General features: G+C 40.4%; 1 protein-coding gene across 2 annotated transcripts in view; it reads right to left on the bottom strand.

Moving 5' to 3' along the window:
* Positions 1-20,559, bottom strand: part of ADARB2 (adenosine deaminase RNA specific B2 (inactive)) — a 294,939-nt gene that overhangs the window by 86,762 nt on the left and 187,618 nt on the right. The window contains exons 2-3 of one of the 2 annotated variants that reach the window (XM_072329373.1): positions 16,714-16,800; positions 7,905-8,812 (exon numbers count right to left, since the gene is read on the bottom strand). In XM_072329373.1, the coding sequence (XP_072185474.1) occupies positions 7,905-8,812; positions 16,714-16,800 (995 nt within the window). The remainder of the gene's footprint in view (positions 1-7,904; positions 8,813-16,713; positions 16,801-20,559) is intronic. The other variant, XM_072329374.1, reaches the window with a different exon arrangement.

Raw genomic sequence — 20,559 nt, 5'->3', positions numbered from 1 at the left:
AGCACAGCTTCAGTAGCATGGGTTCGTGCAGGTGACATCTCTGTGTGGCCCTGATTTTAAGGTGCCATTGTCTGATTACATGACTCACACCTGCAGTAGATATGATGACATGTGGGTTAAGAACAATCATGACTAGATTCTTTCGTATTGAATGTCCTCTTGGGTGCAGAATACAAAAAGGAAAACTGGAAAATAAACTCTGAGTTACTGATTAGAAAACTGGGAAGAATGAAAAAGTAACAAGATTTGTCTAAAGGCAGTATTGAAGTATTTAAAGTGAAGGAGGAAAGGTTTATAGCTACATTCCTATTTTATGGTTCTTAGAATTCAGCCTAAGAAGTCAATGGGTATCACAAGACATAAAGCATATTGATTGTTTTCATCGAATACAACTTTGTGGTGAAAGCAGACAGTTAATTTACCTACTTCTCTCATTTATGTTTCTCAGGAGTTCATAAGAAATGTTGTATATTAACAGAAGTTCACATCACATATTGCTGCATTTGAAAAAAATCAACATTTTCTCAAATAAATTTTACTCCTATCATAGACTTTAAATCATTTCTGTTGGTATAAAGTACTAAAGGAACAACAAAGGATATTCAGCTAGTTCTCTAGCTTTCATTGGTTTTATGAATGTCTGAACATATAAAGAATATTTTGTATCTAACAAGCCCGAAGTCTGTTGCATTCCATTAGTTCTCACCGATCCTAAAATTAAGTCCTAATGCAGCTGGCCCAGGCACCACAAGAGGGAGGTAGGCATCGCCAAATGGATGGGAGCAGCTCGCACCTCATTCTCTGCTCATGGAAAGAGAGCTGCTTGAATAATTAAGCTTCCTAGATGTGACTGCAAATAAATATAGAGAAAGATGGGGGTTTTGGCATGAGTGTAACACTCCAACTCAAACAGAGAGAGCTTTGCATGGAAGTCAACCAAAGAAAAATCCACTCTGGGCACTTGTATTACAGCTCCGTCTAGCAGAGCAGAACGATCATGGCTTGTATTAAGTAGATAATAATGAAGCACCATAAACAATGTCAGGATGCAGGATGAAGCAGGAGCTTTAACAAGGTCCAGCTTGCAGGGAGCCTTTTGAAGTGTCCATAGCTCCCTGACAAAGCCAGAAAGCAACAAAGGCGGTTCTGCCAGCTGTGAGAATGCCTGCTTGAGAGGGAAGTTTTATGTGTAGATGACACCAGTCTGGGATTCAGCTTTCATGTACTAACTAGCTCTGTGCGTTGCCGGAGCTGTGCACAAACTTTCTCTCCACAACGCTTTACACTAATAATAATTCTTCACAAATCAGATCCATGCCACCGGTCACCACATAGACAAGGCTGGGTCAGTGTGGCAAATAGTGGCAGCCAGCAGAGTCCACAGTGCCTCTCACTAGCCATATTTAAAGGGCAGTGTAAGCTCTGAAGGGAAGAAATCAAACACACATTCTGTGGCAGCAAAGATGGCACGAGGTGTTTGCCAGCAGCTACACTGACAGAGCACCCAGCAGCTAAGTCAGATGGCTAAATCAGTCTCACCCTATTCTAAATGCACTTTAATCACAGTGGACTCTCAGATTCTTTGGATAGAAAAATCACATGTTTTTATAACCCCCTTTTCAGTGGAAGAAGGCTTTTACATTGTTTGCAAACTTTAATTTTATATAAATGCTGAAAAAAAACCCAAAGATTTTTTCTTTGAAGATATCAAAATTATTATTATTATTTTTTTTCAATTCTGTAAATGGAGTCAGCCATTCATTCACCGATTATCACCATTATTACAACTCTATCTATTACTAGTTAGGCGAGCACTACACTTTCACTTAAAGCCAAGTAGACAAGAGTCCTTCTGGGGTCCAGCTGCAGTTATTTACGGGCAATGGGGGATGGGGTTACAGGGTCCTACAACTGAGGAGCAGAAGAGTGAGATGTAGATGGGAAATACACGTTGCCACAACTGAGCCTGTCCTTCACAGCCCTGACAGGGTGGATGCTGCTCTCCATTAGGGCTGTGGGAAGGCTGGAGCAGGGGATGTGGGGTGGAACATGGAGGTTCCTATGGAATGAGGTATTCTCACACTCACATCCCCTAGGCAAGGTGGATGTGGTCCTACACAGTCATGTGCCTGTCAAACAGCCTCCCCAGATGTGCCCCACAGGCATGCCCTGATGCCTTTGATGGTGTATGGGTAGAGATGCATACACCGTGTCAGACGCTTCTTTCTACAGCAGTTAGACAGAGTGTAGCTGATGCAAAATGATGTGTTATGTTGCAGTGAAGACTGTACTTAATTAGCAACCCCTTAACGTGGCTATGCTTATGTGATGATACTGTGAGAACAAGAGATCAGAGACCTTTCTGCTTTATTAACTGGTTTCTTCTGATTCCATGAAGGTAGCCTTTCTGCATCTCTCTTTGATCTTACATGGATTACATACATTAAAACAAGGTAATTTCTTCATCTAAGACTCCAGTTGTAATGTCTGTGGGGCAATAATCACCTTTTATGTTGGACTTCTGTGAGGGGTAGGAAGTGGTCTGCTGTGAGCCTAGAAGTGACTGCAATCTTATTAGCAGCCAGGAGAATTATAGCAGTGTCCAGTGTACTAATGCTGTGCCTCTAAAGTGATTCTTTTGCTATTTTTTTCCTTAAGAAACTGTAATCCTGTAAGTGTCTTGACTGCCCATTGCTGCGCCCATTTTCTCTCTCACCTACAGAGTCAGAAATAGATGGCTGAAAATCAAACATTGTTTGTACTGCAAAGGCATTTATTTGGTCCCAAGCATTTCCCTTTCTTGTGTCTAAGAGCTGCACACATACTTATCAGCTGCTTCTCTTTGTGTGCAAGACAGACGGCTATAAAAAGGTACCTGGTCACTTGATGAGACAAAGCTCTTTGTATAAACACACTGGAACAGATTCTCAAAACTCAGTGCCAGCTCTGTGCTGTCCATATTCGCACCAGAGTGAAATCTATCACTGCCAGCCTCAGCCCTGGCTTAATTGCAACACAGGTGACAGGGCATGCTTGCAAGGAAGTTGGCAAATGAGGATAGTTAGTGAAATAGAGCGAAGGAGGCAGGAACAATTGATACTGAATGGAAATGAAGTGTTTTACAACCCAGAGAAACAGGCTTTTGGAGGGAAGCAGATGAGAGGCGTGGGACATACAGGGTTTTCCCTGACATGGTGCTTGTTCTTCCCATGCCATTGTTCTACAGGGTGATGCTGAAGTCAGCTGGTGGGAATCCTTGGCCCACACAGGGTAAGGAATTAGTGCAGTGTGGATAACTCAGGTAGTTCTGGTCTGTAAATGACACTTTGGAATTATAGGGGATTTAACTGGAATTGGATGGTTGGCTTTATTTGCATCAGAAAAAAAATAACCAGACTGCTTCTTTTTGGTGACATACACAAAAAACAAAGTGAGGTTTCATTTAAATAAACAAACTGACAGCTACTGCTCTGGAGGCTCTGGATATGAACCAGCGACAGCAGAGTTAAGCAATTTCAAAGCAGAGTGAATGTGATTTTCACACTTATTTGCTTTTAATTGAGATCCATTTGAAATCCAAGCACCCCTCTATTACAGATTTTTTAAATGGCAATATTAATTAACGTTTCTGCTGTACAGCAGTAAGAATGCTGTTTAGACTGAGTGAGATAGATTGGAAGGACTACAAGATTACAAAAACAATCTGTAAATTGGTCCGATGCAGTTGGGGGTCACCTTGATCTTCTGAAACAAGCATATTGCACTCAGAAAGTCTGGGAGTGAGCGAGCAGCCCTCTACCAGTGCAGCCTTATTAGGGCTGGCTGGGTCAGCCCATCTCAGTGTCATCTCCCACTTTGGATTGCAAGAATATTAGTTACCAATGTGGAGAGAAATAATTGTCAGACTTCCATAAAAGCTGATAATTGAAGAAACTGCATATTATTTGATGGACAGTATGAGTTCAGAACAAGTATTCTAGGAAACAAGGAGCAATTATTTAGTGACATGGAAATGGCACACAGTGGTGCACTGCAATTTCCATTCTCTGATTCACTTTATCTCTGCCATTATTCATTAGTTTAGCAGCTCACCAGGCTTCTTTCTTGGCTACTCAGATCAACGCAGTATGCCCAGCCCCACACCATCAATAGTATTTATCTTGCACTTCAGCGGCATAGCACAGATAAGACATCTAGTTTGTGAAAGAGCAGTAGCTGGCAGATTGATGGGCAAATCTTCTCATCACTTTAGCTGGTTTATCTCAGCTACCTCCTATTCACCATATATATGTTCAAGAACTTGGAACGTCAGCTGTCACTGCACCTGTATGAGAATCACAGAAGTGAAACAAAGGCCCACTGAGAGCTGCAGAGAAGTCACAGGCTAGATTATTTTGGATTTAAATTTTGAGATAATATTTTTTCCTAGGGTAAAGCATGATTTTTCAGGGGGGAGGGGGGAGAGGGGGAAAGGGAGTGGGAGAGAAAGGGCATAATTTTGCAGTCAGCTCAAACACACAGTAGACAGACAAACAGGGAAGAAACTCAGATATGCAGTGTTGTTCTGTTAAGAAATTGTAGAATCACAGAGTGGGTTAGGTTGGAAGGGACCTTAAAGATCATCAACTCCCAACAATAATAATGTGAAATTCTCAGAATCTCATGGTGGATATTCCGGATTGTCAGGTGAGGGGCAGAAAAGGCAGCTGAAGAAGCAAGTTGGACTGCAGCTGCCTAAGGGAATTAATCTATTTCTATGTTTGCTGTTCTTGCATTTCTTTGTTTTGTCTGAATTAGAAGAGATCAGCGTGGCAGGAATTTATGTCTATGCTCTACATTTCCCAGCAGTTCAGGAGGCCTCTTGTGTAACCAGTGCCTATTAGGACAGAGTAGAGGATATGGTGCCTTTTTTGACATCTTGCACTGGATCTCCCTTGTTCAGCAGGGAAAGTGGTTGTCAGGCTGAGAGCATGCCTGAGGGCCAGGCTGGGGAACACCATGTTCCCAGCAACCATGATGAGCCAGGCACAAATGTCAGTGGTAACAAATCCAGCTGATAAGAACATGTAAACTTTTTGACACTTCTTTGGACAAAGTCAAATCTATAAATTCAGCACTGGTGGACTGCCAGGATTGTGAGATTTTTGGCTTTTCCTGTTTCCAGGCAGGGAGAAATCAGGAAAGGCTTATTCTGGCCTCCTAAAGCCACTGGTGACAGCAATGGGAACAGGAACAGAGACATGTAAGGGCAGAATATTCTTTGGAGTTAAACATAGTCTTGTATTCTACAAAATATTCAAACACATGGGTTAAAATTACCTTCCCCTACTATCAGTGAGTTAGCTATCTGATATCCTAATAAAATGAAGCATGCAGAAAGAGTGTTGGCTGGATAGTTCTTGTTTTGTGAAGAAATTAAAACCCCCTAATATTCAAAACTCTAAGCTGTTTGAGTTTCATATTACTCTCTTGATTTTAAATAGATTTGGACACAAAGCAAGATGAACCTACTAAATGAAAAGTAAGTATAGCTTTGAAAACGTGGCTTGAAATATGTCCTCGAAAATATGGCTCACAGAAGATCAGAGAGAGAGGAGAGATGAAACTAGTTTCAAGGCAGCTGGTTCTGACCACAGCTCAATGTGAATAACATTCTGTTTAATATATTTACCATCGCTTTGACTGGCAAAGGCAGCCAGATGGGCCAAATGAAGCAGTGACCAAAGAGTCACTACATGCGATGTTGCATAACAGAGCCAGAACAAGAAAAAGTGCTTCTGGATATAATGCTCCAGCTACAGCCCAGCTGAAGTCACAGGAAACACATCTGTTAGTGTCATGAGAAGCTGGGTTGTGACATAAGTGAGTAACACAAACTCAGGTTGTGTGTCACGGCCTCTATGACTACTCATGAAAGCAATTAGTAAGGAAGTCAGCAAAAATCAGTGTTAAGGCTTCTCTCTCAGTTAGTATCCTGAATTCTGACATTAGAGGTGTCTGACTAACCTTTTAGTTGTATAGCACATAACAAACTCATAAATAATGAAGTTAGTTCAGTTACAACTTTTCACTCACAGAAATCTATAAAAAGGAGAAAAAGCCGTAAAAAGAATAACTAAAGAGTCTGTCATGTACTGAACAATTTGGGACATGGGTGGATGGAACAGTCCATCTTCATGGAACATGATCTCAAAGCCAGGGAACCAAGAAATATCTCAGAGAGATCATATCAAGGCAGCGTTACTTGCGGTGTAGTTTTAGAATATTGTGAAGCATTTGTTGATGAATGCATGGTATTGACCTGCTAACCCACCCAGCAAAGTTTACTGGGGTCAGGAAAGCAGACAATAGGATGCAAATACAGACTCCTCTTTATACTCCACTGTTAGGTTTGCATAGGGAAGGACAGGCAAGCTGGTAAAGACAAATGGCTTTTTTAGCAGAACTAATTAAGTCAGGAGACAACATGGATTTCTCAAATAAACCTCACCCATATTTCAGACTGGGTGGATGGAATTGACACGTTGGCCAAAGCACTCTGTAAAGATCACTGCTATTATTCAGTTGCATTAGTATCCCACTTGCACATGGAGTTTATAAACTAGAATTAAAGGAACAGAGGTAGATGATTATGATGTATTTAAAATTTCTCACATTTTTCATATTTCATTTTTGGAAACATAGGAAAAAAATTCTGGGTCACCAGATAAAATTCCTGGATCCCGGAGGCAGTCACGTCACAGAAAGGATTCAGTTCATATCCAACATCATCTTGTTAATGAATATTTTTACTAATGTTAATGGGAATAGCTACTACCTATTTGCATTTACACACTGCTTAAAGATCTTAAAGTATTCTTTCATATAATATGCCCATTTCTTATTACAGGAATATTGGATTTAAATGACTTGCCTAGGGTTTCACAGCAAGCCAGCAGCAGAATAATTCTTAGAGCTCCTAGTGCTTTGCAATAAATCCTGGACATTAACAACTCCCTTCAGAAAGGGAGCTTTGTGGTGGTAGATCACCTCCTGGTGCTGGTGGATCAAACCTTTTATTGGAGTAGAAACAAACCAAGAAATTACATGAGCCCATGTAATGCTTCTCAGGGTGTGTAAATCCTGGCATCCTTTGAACCTATAAAATTGTCAGAAGTCTGTGTAATGCTAAGATAGCCTTTGGCATAGGACCAACTATGAAATTTTGATGTGCTAAGTATGTACTTCAGGTCTGTATTTTCTGTGTGAATATAACTGTAATCTCTGCATTTATCCCAGGAAAACATCAGAGCTTTCACTATTCCCTGTATTTTAGAGGCTTATTTGGAAAAGGAAAAAAAAAAAAAAAAGAAAAAAGAATGCCAAACAAAAGTAAACCTACACTAAAAAGCAATTCTTAACTTTTCTAGAGGTGGAAATTCTATTATAGAATTGCAAAATTTGCTCTAACAAAGACATGCCCTCTCATTGCTCTTCCCTCTGGACGGTGCTGTCCTCAGCAAAAATTAACTTAAAAGGAAGACAAGGGATATCCCCTTGTTTATGGACTTCTATCTGTCAAGAAAGAGTCAGCATTACAAAATGATTTGTTTTTTCTGCTTGAATCAATGCTATCATTCTCTCTAGCAAATGGAAACCCTGACATTTCACCCTGCCTTCTGTCCTCTCATCTCTGCCTCACATGGAAAGGACCGGCAAATTCTGCCCAATGATTTTGGATTATGATTTTTAATCTTTTGCTTTTGCAGGTAGCTGTTTCTATGAGAAAATAGCTATTTCATTGCATGGCTTTCGCTATAATGTCAGAGGAGCCATCTGATAGAACAATAACAGCTATAGCAATACTGATCATGTTAATTGAATGAGCTCTTTCAACGCAGTGGTGGCTACCCAGGAGCTCTCACCTGTGGCAAATGGTGACATTTACTCCTGCTGGGAATGTGGCTGGGCAGTCGAATGTTAAAGAGAGCTTGCAGTGCGGCCTGTGCTGCTTGGCCCTTAGCCAGCTTCTTGCTGCGTCCTGAGCCTTCAAATGTTCTCCCGTCTACTCGCACCGCCATCACAAAACTCTTGATGTGCTGCTTCTCCACGGTCTCCGACAGGCAGACGTACCGCAGGCCCGAGCGTAGCTCATTTAGCAGCACCACTGGGTTCTTCTCGCTCTCTGCTTTGGATGCCATCTTGTGTCTGTTCTGCTTACCGTGGCCCATTAAGTCCAATGTGTGGCAGAGTAAGCGCCCATGTCGATAAGCAGTGGAAAGCAACTCGTTATTAACTGGGTTATAGACCGAAAAGTCCTCACTGTGTGTGGATGGTTCAAACTCCTTGAACAGAGTATCTGGGAAGTCTGCCTGATCCGAAGTAAAGTCCGTGGATGGGTTAATGCAGTTCCCCATGGCAAAGTGAGCTTGGCAGGCGTTGGGGAACTGAACAAATGACTTCAGAGCTAGCTCTGCAGCACGCATTTTGGCTTTCTTTTTTGTGGGTCCTGTGCCTTCAAATGTAAGTCCATTTACTTCCACAGCAACAGCAAAGACTGGAGCATGCACTGGGCCTGTCTGGGAAACAATTTTGTATTGTAAACCAGGTTTAAGTTCATGTAGCTGGACCAGAGCATTCTTTGGTGTCACTGACCACGATACTTTCTTCCAGATGAGTTGGAGTTTGCAGAAATGGCCATTATTTCCATCCTCTAAGGGCCTTTTTCTCTTACTGCTAGGTGTTCCCCCTCTTGGCCTCTCATTGGAGGATATTGGATGATCCTCCAGGTTGCCAATGTTTCGATTTTCCTTTACATCTGCACTGCTGGTACCTGTCAGTAAAGAAAGAACAAACCTCACATTACGGTTGTCATCAGAGCAGCTGACATCATGTTTGGGGCGAGCGAAATAGCCAAAAAAGAAAAAAGAAGTTAATGTCAGATATCTTTGCTTTTCCTGTTTGTTTTTGTTCTCATTTTTTTCCCCAAATAGTAGTTTACTTGTTACAGCATAGATTCTCTGCATATCCTGAATGATTACTTGTCCCTAAATCCTACTTCTATTAGTTAATAGCCTCCTGTTTTAAAAAGATTGCATCATTCAAAGATGAAATTTAAGGGATGCCTTGCGACTTAAACAAAATGCTGTATTCACACTGGATAATTACTAGTAGAAAGCGAATAGTTTGCAAAGCTCCCTTAGGCTGAGATGTTTTTCTGTAATCCATGTGGGTGAATGATTATGAACACATTATTAAAAATCTGAAATGATTCACAAATGATTCACAGATAAAAAAACGGGCAGATGCACTGAATATTTCATTTGCTATCAATACTTTGACTGGTTGTACTCTTTTGTTGCTAACATCACAAATCCAGCCTAAGAAATTATCAGAAATATCTTTCTTGCATTTGAAATCATAATTTGGTCTGGGCTCAGATTTCGGTTTAATAAGTGAAGGTCTTTCTGTCAAGTTCAATTGCAGATACTCTTAGCTCCCACATCAGCAACAAATAATTTTGCAAAAAAATTGTAGGTAAATCTGGATCAGACTATGAGAAGCCAGAGCATCATGACGGGAGTGATTACCAATGTAAAGGATGATCTATGTCAAAGAAAGCAATGGGAGAGAGAGACTGCCAGGAAGCACTACTGTGATGGGGGAAGGGAATGAAACAACCGCGATAGCTATGAAGGGAGCACTCTGCTGCTGCTGAGCCAGTGAATCACACTTTGCTCCCAACTACGCTTGTTCAGTGCCTGTGCTGCAAGGCAGAGCAGTTTGCTACAGCAGATGTATGACTGAGAACAGAGATTCATTTCACCGATGTCCTGAATGACACAAAAAATGTGCTAATGCCTAAATTATCATCCTATAACATTTCTGTAGTTTCTGATGATTTTGTTTAAATGTATTGCATCTCAGATGCAGCCCCCAGCCTTGCTGTGCCTTGATTGTGGCAGATAACAAATCGGGAAAGTAAACAAGACCTTAATCAGCCCTTGAAGCAGCCCATCCCTGGAGTGATGCACCTGATCCCTTTCAGAGCAGAACACTGTCTGCCTGCCTGCTGCATTCCATCCAGTATCGCTGATGGAACCTTTTCCGTGTTTTGTTATTGTCAGACATGATCTTGCCACTTTTGCAGGCTGTGTGAGTCTCAAGCACGGGGAAGGTCTTTGCTGTCTTAGAGAGAGGGAAGAGAATCATCTTACCAATTGCTACAGGGCCATAGCTGTGTTAGCCTCTACCCTTCTGAGCAAACTGGATACAAGGATATGACTGGTGAGCAGCCAGCTGTGCCTCCAGGACCTTCTGCTGGAGCAGTATGTCTTTGCTGCAGCCCAGTCTTGGGCTGTGCTGACATCATGGGAGCATGCAGAGAATTACATGAAACCAAGCATCCTAATTAAGAAGCTCCTTTAATATCCCGATAAGATGTTGTTGCATCAAAATACTTTTTCTCATCAGAGCAGTAATGCTGCTCTCATATGAGTTGTTTCAAAAAGAGCATCTCACTGCTTGGATCTGAGTAAAAATCCTGGTGTGACTGCACATGGGGCAGCCCATTTGTAGGGTTAAGGATTTTGGCTCGCCCTCATGGAAACCTTTTAGCACAAATCAAGCTTCCAGCCTGTGTCTATATCTCACTGATGCTATTTGCTGAGCTCTGTATGTGTACGAGGTACTTTGCTGAGGCAGAACACGAACTGAAAAATTAAGGTCTTCAGTGACTGCAGTGACTACTTAATTTTTACTTTGTAAAGCTAAGGGGAGAGAATGAAGACAGGTGAGGAAGGAAAGAAAAAGAAATACATAATAGAAGAAGAAAGGCTTCATCACTTGACATTCAGTTGTATAAAATGTGACATCTTTAAACCAGCCTAACTGGAAATAAGACATTTAAAAGGTCAGGTTAAGTAAGACACAAGGATAAGGTGGTCTTTTCTTGTTGAGTTCACAACTCTATTTATGGGAAGCTCTGATCTGAGGGGAAGAAGATGCCAACTTTAACTTTGCTCTGTCTTGGCAGTGACTTTGGCCAGACATTTTCCACTGAGACTTTCTCATTTTTCATTTCATTCAAAATAGATTTTTTTTTTTTTTAATAATATTTTGACTCAAGACACATTTATTTATTTATTTATTTTTGTTTTAAGGAAGCAGATTTGCTTCTAGATTTCACACTTCCTCTTACAGACCAGATATGGTACATTACAATATTATAGTCAGGAAGCGTGGAAATAAAAGTTAGCACATGCTTCACACTGTATTCAGGATTGAAAAGGACTTGTATTGATTATGCATCACAGAATAGGAAAGCTCAGGGGTTGTTTGTGTTAGTAATTCTTATAGTATCTTTTGCAGCTATTTTTTTTTTTTCCTTTCATAGTCAGAGTACCATAAAGCATCGTGCCTTAATCACTCTCACTAACATGTGATTAACTAAACATATGGGATATAAAATAAACATTAACATTACATTTGGTCCGTGAAATTCTCTAGGGCAGTGTTTGGCCACCAGTGTTCCCTCTGATGTAGTGAAAAAAAATGCAGTGATTCAAGTGTAAAACTTGAAGACATGAAGCACGACAGACAGATAGATGCAAAGGTGGGTGTGCGTGAAGGTGACATGTCTGTATTTATGGTCTGCTTTCACCTAGTCACAGTGGCAGAAATCCGTGCAAGTGTCCTTATAGCCACTTGGATATCTAGAGGACTCTATCCTGAATGGCTGGGATGTAGCTGACTTCTTCATAGACTTCAATGCAAGCTGCAACAGGCCAGAAGTCATCATGTCATGGAAAACAGAGGCAGCTTCAAAAAGCCTGTAAGCCTGATGGACTTGTGTGATATCTGACAGCAGCCGGACAATGTGAAATTACTTTATACTTTCAGGTATCTTTGAAATAGGGGGTCTTTGAAATGTGCCTTTTATAAGACCTCTGTGTAGTAGACATGAGATTATTTCTCTAATGGTGGCACATGTACTTCTATTGTGAAAATCAGACAAAGCAGGCAAATGACACCAAACCACATAAGATAAATACCGTAAGCAGCTGTAATAGAACAATCACAAGCAATTTTAGAAATGAAAAGCACTAAAAGGAAAGGGGGTAAGTCGGAGGATGCACACAGCAAAGATGCAAAACTGTGGATCATTTTCAGTCCTGTTAGCTCTTATCTCCTGTAATATCCTTGCTCTCGCGTTCCCCAAACACATTCTCTACATTTGGAAGAAATGATAATCAAATATGTCTCTCCTATGATGAAAGGTTACAGAATAATAAAATTGTAAAGGGTCAGAATTAAGAAAAAGGAGATAGAAAAATATTACAATTTTTTTCTGCTCAGGTAACTTTATTCACTGATTTTTGCACTATCACAAACAAGAAGAGACATTGCAGACTTGTACTAGCTTCCGTAATTGAATGGGAGAGAAGAAAGAAGTTAGTGAAATACATTTATTTATGCACCGTTCCTCAATCTTCTGACTGTTTTTTTTTTTCCTTTTGGTCATTATGCACAGTAGAGTTAACCTAGAAAGTCTGCATCATCAAGAGCTTTTCAGAACTATAATGCATCACTAATAATGACACTGCCTATGTCTCTGGGTCATAAGGGCTCTGCAGAACTACCCATCCGATACTCCACGCTACATTTGAAGAGATAATATTGTTCCTGTTGAAGGTTATTCTGCTACCTAGCCAACTTCCAGGGAGGATGGGGAAGGAGAAGTGGTAGATGACATCTTCACTCTGGCTGGGATCTTTTGTATTGAGTCACAAGGGGCAGTGCATTACTGAGAAGCTGTGATATTGAAAGAAAGACTTTGCAGTTTCTTAGTGTAGCAAAATTCTGATTCAACTGATTTCTCTGAAGCAGGAAGTTATTACTGTTATGAATGTTTAGCATTCACAAGGTTGCTACCAATGCATTTTCCACAATACAGGTAGGACTTTATTTTCATATTCCATGTTCTGCATTTTAATATCTAGCTCCTGTTTGACCTGCTTATGTACAGTATGTTTTTGCTGTTCATCTACATTACATTAACTGTGGAGGTTAAATGGACTGACCTCCGTAATTCCTGACATTCTTGAAATTAAAAATGTTTAAATCAGAAGCAATAGGTATGAACCTGTGAGCCAGAGCCTCAGAACCTTTGTACAAGGTCAGCTACTACATCAAAAGTAATGTAGGGCCATTTCTTCATGCAAGCAGATGACATTTTCATACACTTACTGAATCCATAATAGAGGGTTGGGGACTTTTAGGCTGGGGATTTCTAGGTCTGTATATTTGATTTTGGAATAGTAAACTTGTAGCTAACAGCAGGATTCACTCCTTCCTCTCTAACCTGCAAGCACACACATTCTATAAAATCCTTGTGAAAGAAGTCAGTATGGTAAACCTACTTAAGGGAAGCCAACCCTGATCTCTCTGTTGCAGCTGTAGCCCTCCCCACCAGCTCACAGGGCTCAGGCTGCTTAATATAAAAATAAAATTAATATTTACTGGTGTGCAACAGTGATCCGTGAAAGGAAACATTACCAGAGCACAAAACTACACGATTTTGCTTAGTTAAACTGGGGACTGAAAATTTTTGGAAGTGATGCCATTTGGCTGCTCCAGAATGAAGATACTGAACTTTGCCCAAAGTATTATCTGAAGTAACTGAAATTCATACACCTCTAGCACAGCTCTTAACAATGCGGGAAATTATTCCCATGACCCGACTGAGCTGATACTCATACTCTCATTCACTCTGTCCAAGTAAACAAATGAGTGTGTGCAGCCAACAATTTGGGCAGCTCTGAGCAGGAATACATTTAAGTACTTGTCTGCTTGAATCAGGACCAGAGTTTAGCTTAGCTTTAAGCAAGGGAGAGATTCAAATGGAGGCAATAGATACAGCTTTCAAAATAAAACTAGGGAGTCTGATTCTCCTTTGTCTGCTGGTGTGAGATAGCTTGGGGCTTTTATTGCTGGAGGAATTGCTCACTGCATTTTTAGAGACATGCAGCTTGCTGTATTTCAAATGTGCCATCAAAAGCTTTGGGGCCTTATGCTGCCTGAAGAGGGATTTGACTGACAGGCTCAAAACTAAACAAGCTTCAAAACACTGAATCTTGGGCTGGGAGTCATCACACATGACTTTCGCTGTTTCTGAGATCCATATGCTGGGGACCATCAGCAACTCTCTGCAGGCACTGAGAAAAGGTATGTGCACCACATCTATGCATTTGGCACCACAGCACAATGAGTTCCATGGGAATCGTTTGCTCCTTCTAGAGGTAAAGCCCAGATTTGTGAGTATCTGTGTTGGGTGGTAGTCTGCATTGTTGTGGCATAGTGTGGATGGAACAATTGAAGATCAGGGCAGGCAGAGGTCTGTAACATCATGAAAGGAAAGCAGGCAGTGAACAGGGAATGATTATTTACTGTTTCAATCAGTCCAAGCCCTGGAGACAGGAGATTTGAAGCAACAAAAGGGTGTACTTTTTATACCACAAAAAAATCACTGAACTGCTGCTCCTTGCTGTTGTTGAGACCAGAAGTATCACAGGGCTCTGGAGAGAACTAGACAGGTCTGTTGGTGAACAAGAAATATGATGATTCATGTGCAAAGTCTATCTGAGTAAATTCCTTCCTGAGTACTGAAAAGATAAACTGAGGGGACAATCACCATTTAAGCATCCTTTTTCACAGTGCATCACTAGCAGCAAATGTTGAAGACAGAGGACAGAGCTAAATATCCTATTTCTAACCCTGTTACAATTTGTAAACCCTTAGCTGCCAACCACTGGGAATATACAGGGTGTTCCTTTTCTCTCGTGGTCAGTGTTACACTGACTGCACTGGAGACTGATTATAGGCTACCCAAAAATGCCATTCCAAAATTGCCTACAGTCTTCAGTACATTTTTCCAGCATTAGTTTATGGATCATAAACCACATTAGTACTGTCTATATGCTAATAATCACCAGTTGAAAATGCACTTGCAGTTAACCTGGCATGGCTCCCCTATTAAAGCAGGTCTAAAGGAATGTGAAACAGGACTTGAATCCATTTCAGCTACTGGGACTCTGCATACTGATTACTGTTACAGCACAGTAAGGGCAGGGATGCACAGTTATATTGCGCAAGATAACCCAACCACTGCTCTACTTTGCTGGCATTCTCCTACACTTTTGTTAAATTGTTAACACAAAATAAGTTTCTGCTTCTTCAGAACAAATCACTGAAGCTCTTTGAAATGTCTAATTAGTACAGGAATACCTGCGTGCTATAGAAATTAATGGTATCTATACCATTATACAAGTAGTGAATGTTTGACCCAAGAGAGGTCTAGGCACAATGTTTTTGAAAACAGTGAAATTTGCTGTTTTATTTTTTTCCCAGAAAACATCTAACCCTGTCCATGTGAGCTATTTTATAACCAGCACAAGCACGAAGCAGTCTTAGCATTACAGCAGCAATAAGAAAATGGTGTTACAGTGTTTGGCTTGTACAAACTTCCTACATTACCTAAAAATAACTAAGCAGCACTTTTGGGAAACATTACGCAGGAGGTGCCTGCAGAAGCTCATCATGTGCATAATATGTTTCCAGCCTGTACTTCTCATATCTCTTCCTGAAAATGTAGCCTCCCTGGGACCGGTTCTGAAGGATTTTCAAGATTTTTTCACCTTTCCTAAGATATGCAAAAAGCTGCCATTCCCTGTGCAGCAGTAAAGAGTGATCCTCAGCAGCAGAAAGCCGAGGGCTTTGCTCCTTCAAAAGCTATTCCCCTTTGTGCTGCATCATGATCAAACCGTGGCAGATTAGCAACAACAGGGGAAAAAAAAAACAACAACCCATTCCTCCCACCCACTGCCTTTAATAGGGCAACACATCAGTTTGTGTCTGGCTGGGAAAGGAATCCATCTGGTAGGTGATACTAAAACTCAGAGAGTTGTTCATTTGATTCAGAAAGCTTCTGCCCCCTTTATTTATTTATTTTAGAATGATTCAAGTTATGTTTCAATAAAGAGGGCTGGATAACACATGATAATTGCTTCTGGATGATAAATGGAGGGCTCACTGAGGGCTGTCCATCTCTAGCAGCTCATTCCTGGGTTGGCAGGTGTCCTGAAGACTTCACATCTCCTCCCAGCCCAGCAGTGCTTCCAAGTAGCTCCACAGTCACGGTACGAGGAATGTCAGTGCTATTTTTGGGGTGTAAGTGCCCCAAAGCTAATTTTGTGCCCTGTGACTAATTTTGTGGTTACATCTACGTAATGAACCCTGTCATCTCCTCCTCAATTGAATCTGAATACAAGAATAGTTTTGGCTTTTTTAGACTGAGTCAGCAAGCAAACAAAATAAAGTAATGGAATGAGAAGGGAGGTGAGGGAAGGGAGGGGAAGGGAAGTAGCTCCACAATCCTGGGATGCTGAGTATAAACATCTTTTTGCAACTCTTTTCCCTTGTATCTGTGACACACCACTTACATTTCACCATCCATGCCCAGGGAAAAGTGGGAAGGTTGGCTGAGGCTAACGTCTCCCTTATTGGAGACCAGAGAATATGTCTGCACTCAGCATCAGGGATCTTTGCATTTTACATGAGGATTGGACTTAGGGCTTGCCACTGTTTGGACACCTCCTTTCTTTCCACAAGTGCTCCAACACTACAGAACTTTTATTTATGGACTTCATTTACCTATTAAAAAAAGAGGCTGCTTACTTAAATTGTCTTCATCCTCCATGGTGCTTGAACCAGGACTCAGATACTTGAAGGGTGCTATAAAGGTTGACAGTATGCTTACTTTTTCTACAAGAAAACAGAATAAAAGAGACATAAATTCAGCATTCTGTCTATGTACCCTGATCTACTCCACAGTTTTACTCAGGTGAAAACATCTTGATAAGTCCATTTCCTTTTTGTTTTTTTCCCAACTCCACTAAAATCCACAGAATTGTAGCACATTAATTACAGTTAGTACTGCAGGTCCCAAATACAGATCCCTACTGACTTTTGTATCTAATCACAGAGTCATTAAGGTTGGAAAGACCACTAAGATCACTGAGTCCAACCATTAACCCATGCCTGACTGCCCTAGGTCATGCTCCTCAGTGCCACATCTACCCTTTTCATCCCCCGCAGGGATGGCAACTTCACCTCCTCCCTGGACAGCCTGTTCCAATACTTCATCATTCTTTCTGAGAAGAAATTTTTCCTAAAATCCAACTTGAATTTTCCCCATGCAACTTAAAGTCATATCCAATCACTGGTGGTTATCTGGGGAAAGAGGTTGATTCCCACTTTTTAGGCAGTACTTCTGGTTGTTCTTTCTGGCAATGTAGCTGGGGCACTGCCTTCACGCAGCCCAGACCCTGGGTGGGAAGGAGCTGGGGACGTGAAAGGTGTGAATAAGGGCTGGGAAAGGGGTACGAAGGTGGGAACTGGATGCAGGCAGCCTTGAGAGACAGTGAAACTCTTCTGCTGAGTGAGACCATGAGCCTACCCACTCTTATTTCCCTTGATTGACAGAGTTTGAACCAGAAGTCTCAGAGAATGGACAGAAAAGATGGCACAAGAATCCACAATGGATTCCAATTCTTCTAATCCTAATTCTTCTAGAAATTGTCGATTTGGTATTTGGAAAACAGTTTATGGTGTGACACAGGAAGCTGCTGTCCAAATTATAGGAATCTTGTTTGAAATCCTTATTCACATTCAACTGAAATGTATTTTTTTTTTTTAATCTGCATTTTTTTGTTTATGCTGTTAGTAGATGGCACAGAAGTGAACTTCCCATGCCATGGCCAATATCTATATGCTTAAAAACTCTTAGTGAGGGGAAGAGGATATGAATTGTGCAATGCTGGGCTTTCATCTTATGGCAAAAGCATAAAAAACAATTGAAGGATGTCTTCTGTCAAGTCATGCAGGACAAATTATTTGCACTGGAAACTTTCTTTGTTGGTGAGAAAGTATTTCTCTGACTTTCCTTGAATTACCTGGCTAATATGTTCTTTTCTCAGGCAGCCACTGATCTGGAAGGCTTTCTGGCTGAAGAGCTCTTAAACGTTTTCTATTTCACCAGTACATCCGTTAGCTTTTCAGCTTGGTTATTTCTACATTTGCAATTAATCCTTGCTCTTGTTAAAGACTGTTATCAGAATCCATCAAAAAATTACTGCAGATGTTTGCCCTTAGCTAGGAAATATTACATCTCTATTATGAGAAAGCACAGTAAAAGCAGACTGTTCTTTGTTAAGTAAATACAATAAGCAGAATAAAAGATTGCCTGAAGAAAACCTTTTTCTGTCCAGAAACCTTTCAGCCCAGACTAATATATAATTAGAGCACAAATTAGCCTCCTTGAATTGCAATTTCATTAAGAGATTGTAATGATGTCATGAACTGAAAGAATGAAGCTATTTATGAATGCTTTAGCCAAAAGATTTTCCTAAGTGAATACTTTGGCACTTTTTGCTAAGGCTTTGCTCCCTAAGAAATGCAGTATCTTTGTAAGACACTGCCGTGGTGCATGTTAGACTGTTGAGTTGTGAACAGGATTAAGGCTGTTATTCTCTCCTTAACTTCTTAACTGGTTTCTGTCATTGAAATGAGAAAAACATACGGAGTCTTTAATAAGAACACTTCAAACAGACAACAGTCCCTAACTTCAGCATCAGCAATGACTGTTTGTCTGGCTATCAAGATGCAGTGAACTGAAGTGTATTCTTCCTGTGCTTGTGGATGTCAGGCATTGAGGACTGACCCTCAAGACACTGGATGGCACACACAAACTTAAAGTTCATCCACGGGGAAAATACTCTCATTTCACACAGAGAGGTAGTCCATTAACTAAGCAATGAGCACAGGAGCCTTCTTGATGAGGTTGCAAATATCTATCCAAATCATCAATCAAAAAGTAAAACTGTAAAGTTTTATCGTAGAATCATAAAATGGCTTATGTTGGAAGGAGACTTTATGATCATTTACCTCCAACTGTGCAGCTGCCATGGGCAAAGTTGCCACCCACCAGACCAGGCTTCCCAGGGCTCCACACAGCCTGCCCTCCAGCACCACTAGAGATGGGGCATCCACTTCTCTGGGCAGCCTGTTACAGGGTATCACCACCCTCTGAGCAAAAATGTCTAATCTAAATTAGATTAAAACTAAACCCTTTTAGTTTAAAACTGTTTTATACCATACTATTATTGGATATCTTTTACACCAGCCATGCATTAGACCAGTTTTACAGTATGACTATAAACCCTATCAAATCATTTTCCCTTTTGCTTTGGGGGGTCTTTTAGCCACCCTACTCTTTTGTTGTTTCTACTTAGAACCTATCCCCAAAGACTATGTTTGTGCCTTCACTTTCTGTGGCAGAAATCTCAGATAGCAAAATTTACTGCACTCTTAGAGCAGCAATGGATGACATTATGTCAACCCATCTTAGGCAGGCTATAATAACAGGATATCTTTCAATCAATACAGACAATAAAAATTAGAATTTAATATTTCAATCAGTTGGTTGAATAATGGAAGATTTAGTGTGTGTCTGGAAGGAGGAGGAGGAGAAAAACCTCAGTATGCACACAGCAAAGGTGAATTATGGAGCCTGTGGAGGTGGGGAAAATAGATGACAGAATAATTAAAAGTAGGTGTTTACAGGGAATTAATCTGGCTAGATATATATCTACCACAATGATGGTGTACTTCCATCTTTTGCATATTATTGCCTATTACCATATATGCACTATAGGACACTGCTTTTGCTTTATTTTCAATGATGAAATTTGGTTGTTATCTTTGTTTAACATTTTAAAACAATATTAACTAAACTGTGTATTCACCCTTTGCAGTCTGTATATATTTTAACGTGCATCACTATTTGTCCTTGATGAAATATTATGAATAAAAATAAAAATAAAGGATATCTTTCTTTGGATACAAAAATGCCACAAAGTTCCTCAGATAAATACCAATTTAAAGGCCCAAATTTCAAGCTGTTTTTATTTATTTATTTATTTATAACTGTAAATGTTCTTGTATTTGTTAAAGGAAGTTGTTTTCAAAGGTCAAGAGAGAGGTACAAAAGACATTTCAAACACTCTTTTCTCCAGAAGGACAGAATATATAACTCTACGTTTATGAGAAGCTATACAAGGAGATATTACTGATTGCATTACAATTATACCAACAGCCTCCAATGGCAGGAAGGAACTATTTCCTGAAGGCCTACAAAGGCACAAATAATGCTGTATTTACAATGGAATTTGAGAAACAAAAAGCAGGTAGTGTTGGGATTTATTTCTATCCATGCTGGAATGCTAACATAGGACAATAACATCATATTCTGTAGCATATTCATTATAAAAACATCTTTCTAAGTGATGCCAACTGGAACTCAAACTACAAAACACCATTTCTCCACATGAGAAGCCCATTATAGGAAGAAACATCATGCTCTACTGTTTTGGGACAGAAAAGGATTTGAATTCAAGCTTCTTCAGTATGTATTGTCCAACAATGGTAAATATTCACTTAAAAAATGAAAACAAACACAGTTTT

The sequence above is a fragment of the Excalfactoria chinensis genome, chromosome 2 (assembly GCF_039878825.1).
Source record: "Excalfactoria chinensis isolate bCotChi1 chromosome 2, bCotChi1.hap2, whole genome shotgun sequence".
NCBI lineage: Eukaryota > Metazoa > Chordata > Aves > Galliformes > Phasianidae > Excalfactoria > Excalfactoria chinensis.
Note: the sequence above shows the minus strand (reverse complement) of the source record. Positions and strands in the feature narration are given on the sequence as shown.